Source organism: Galendromus occidentalis, unplaced genomic scaffold (assembly GCF_000255335.2).
Source record: "Galendromus occidentalis unplaced genomic scaffold, Mocc_1.1 scf7180000077035, whole genome shotgun sequence".
In the NCBI taxonomy this organism is placed as follows: domain Eukaryota; kingdom Metazoa; phylum Arthropoda; class Arachnida; order Mesostigmata; family Phytoseiidae; genus Galendromus; species Galendromus occidentalis.
This window is the reverse complement of record NW_003805024.1, coordinates 1-2,419: the sequence shown is the minus strand read 5'-3', so window position 1 is coordinate 2,419 and position 2,419 is coordinate 1. Positions and strand designations below refer to the sequence as shown.

General features: G+C 49.7%; 1 protein-coding gene across 1 annotated transcript in view; it reads left to right on the top strand.

Moving 5' to 3' along the window:
• Positions 1-1,440, top strand: part of LOC100905616 (uncharacterized) — a gene marked incomplete at its 3' end in the record, with an annotated part of 3,254 nt that extends 1,814 nt beyond the window's left edge. The window contains exons 3-4 of the mRNA XM_003740588.1: positions 37-182; positions 733-1,440. Of these exons, the coding sequence (XP_003740636.1) occupies positions 37-182; positions 733-1,440 (854 nt within the window). The remainder of the gene's footprint in view (positions 1-36; positions 183-732) is intronic.
• Positions 1,441-2,419: the final 979 nt, after the last annotated feature.

Here is a 2,419-nt window from a genome sequence, read left to right as displayed (position 1 = left end):
GCGTTGATCAGATCATGATTCCCGCTGGCATGACAGGTTATCTTCAGACGCTGGACTCGGCCATAAGTAAACCATTCAAAGATTATCTGCGCTGGAACGTCAACGACTTCATCGAGAACCGTCTGCAGAGGAACATGCGGGGAAATTCCGTGAAACCCGCTCTGAGTGGAGTTGTCCCAAGGGTCAGGGAATCTTGGGGAAAGATTCTGAATGAGTGTGTCGCGAATGCTCTCCGCGCAGGCTATCTCGATAAAAGTCATGCCTTCGAGGACAGTTACATCGGGAAAAACGAGCGTCTCGGCCCAAGGGCTCGCTCTGCTATCGAAAGTCAGAGGCTTGAGGGGGTTCTTCAGATTTTAGATTTAGATTGTGAACAAGACGTGACAAAAGAGGATGAGATTGTCGTATACGATTGACGATCATCGTGGTCATTAGTCGAATTCGGATCTTTGTTGTCATTCCGATTCGTTCCATAAGTTGAAATGAACCCTACCCGAAAGTAAGCCCTCCTGCTTTTTTCGGGGAGTTGGCGAATATAAGCCCTGGCTTATATTCGGGAAACACGGTATATACGATACCACAGATGCGATGGGACGATGAGGTGCCGCCTTCGATACGGGAGGCGGTCGCGGAATGAATGGAAGATATCTCTCGGCTGGACAGCGTTGAAATTCCCCAAAAGTAGGGAATCGGAACGTCGGAGGGAGTCAACAATATCGTTCACATCTTCAGCGATGCAAGCATCATCGCATGCGGACTGGTCGCGTACGCGGTCACCAGGGATACAGATCGGAGTCGATGTTCGAGCTTCCTTCTAGCAAGGTCGAAGATCGCGCCGAATCTACAATACCGCGACTGGAACTCATCGGACTCGTGCTAGCGGCGGAGACACACGCGTACTTGAAAGATCAGCTCATGTTCAAAGTACACGAGTATCATTCGTGGACTGATAGCACCAGCGCTTTCTACCAGGTCAAGACTCAACAGCCAGATAAACTACCATTCTTCGTGAGGAACAGGGTGAAGGAGTTCCAACGTCTTGTTGGATCAACGGTAGTAAGGCATATTCCCGGTCAGTTGAATAGAGCGGATTTAGTGAGTATAGGATGCAACATCGAACAGCTGAGGACCTCGATATGGTTTTCGGGTCCGAAGTTCATCAGAGAGGATGAGTCAACGTGGCCGGTGCAACCGGAGCCGCCGAAGTTGATGGCAGCGACAGTGAGTGCGCGGCCAGCATTGAAATCGGTTCTCGCGTTCGATCGACTCGGCAGATGGCTAAAGTTGAAACGATCGTTCGCAATCGTGCAACGCTCCATTGATTGCAAGATGAGGAGAATAGGGAGGGAACAAGCCAGAAGTCAATTGACACCCGGGGAGTTGGATCGAGCGGAGATAGTCATCGTCCGGGAGGTTCAGAAGGAGGGCTTCCAGAATGAGGTTCGTTGTGCGGCAAGGAAGGAGACCATGCCTCTGGACTCGAAGATTCGTTCATTGAGGCCGTTCATCGAAAACGATCCGCTGTGCGTCGGGGGAGGTTGGCGTGGTAAAAAATCCGCCAATCCTGCCACCAGGCCATAGGACGACCGAGTTATACTTGACCGACTTGCATGTGAGGTTCTGTCATGCGGGTGCGACGCAATGCTTGGTCGAGTCCAGGAAGCGATACCGGATTCCACGAGCTCGCCAGCTGCTCCGCCAGATCATCTTCGGATGCCTGAGTTGCAGGAAGCCGGCTTCGACGAGCATGGGACATCCACCGGAGACGAGAGTCTCAATGTATGCCCCGTTTGCCCATGTTGGAACGGACGTGGCAGGCCCGGTATTTGTCGGAGACGAGAACAAAAGAAAGAAAATTTGGATTTGCATCTTCACGTGCCACTCTACGAGAGCAATTCATCTGGGGTTGCTGACGAGTCTCGATAGCACCGACTTCATGATGAGTTTCAGACGGCTCAAGGCAAGGCGTGGATGTCCAGAGACGATGTTCTCTGACAATGCAGGTGCATACAAGAGAGCAGCGGAGCAAATCGGAGAAATCTCATGATTGCTGCAGGATACGGGTCTTATGGAGTCCATGAGCCATGAGGGGGTCTCTTGGAACTTCAATGTGGAGAAGGCGCCCCGGATGAACGGGTTTGTAGAGCGAATGGTTGGAATACTCAAGTTAGCTCTGAGGCGAGTGGTTGGACCCCAAGTGTGATAGAGGCGAAATAGAGGATGTCATCAACCGACGATCAATCAATCAATCAATCAATCAATCAATCAATCAATCAATCAATCAATCAATCAATCAATCAATCAATCAATCAATCAATCAATCAATCAATCAATCAATCAATCAATCAATCAATCAATCAATCAATCAATCAATCAATCAATCAATCAATCAATCAAATCAATCAATCAATCAATCAAT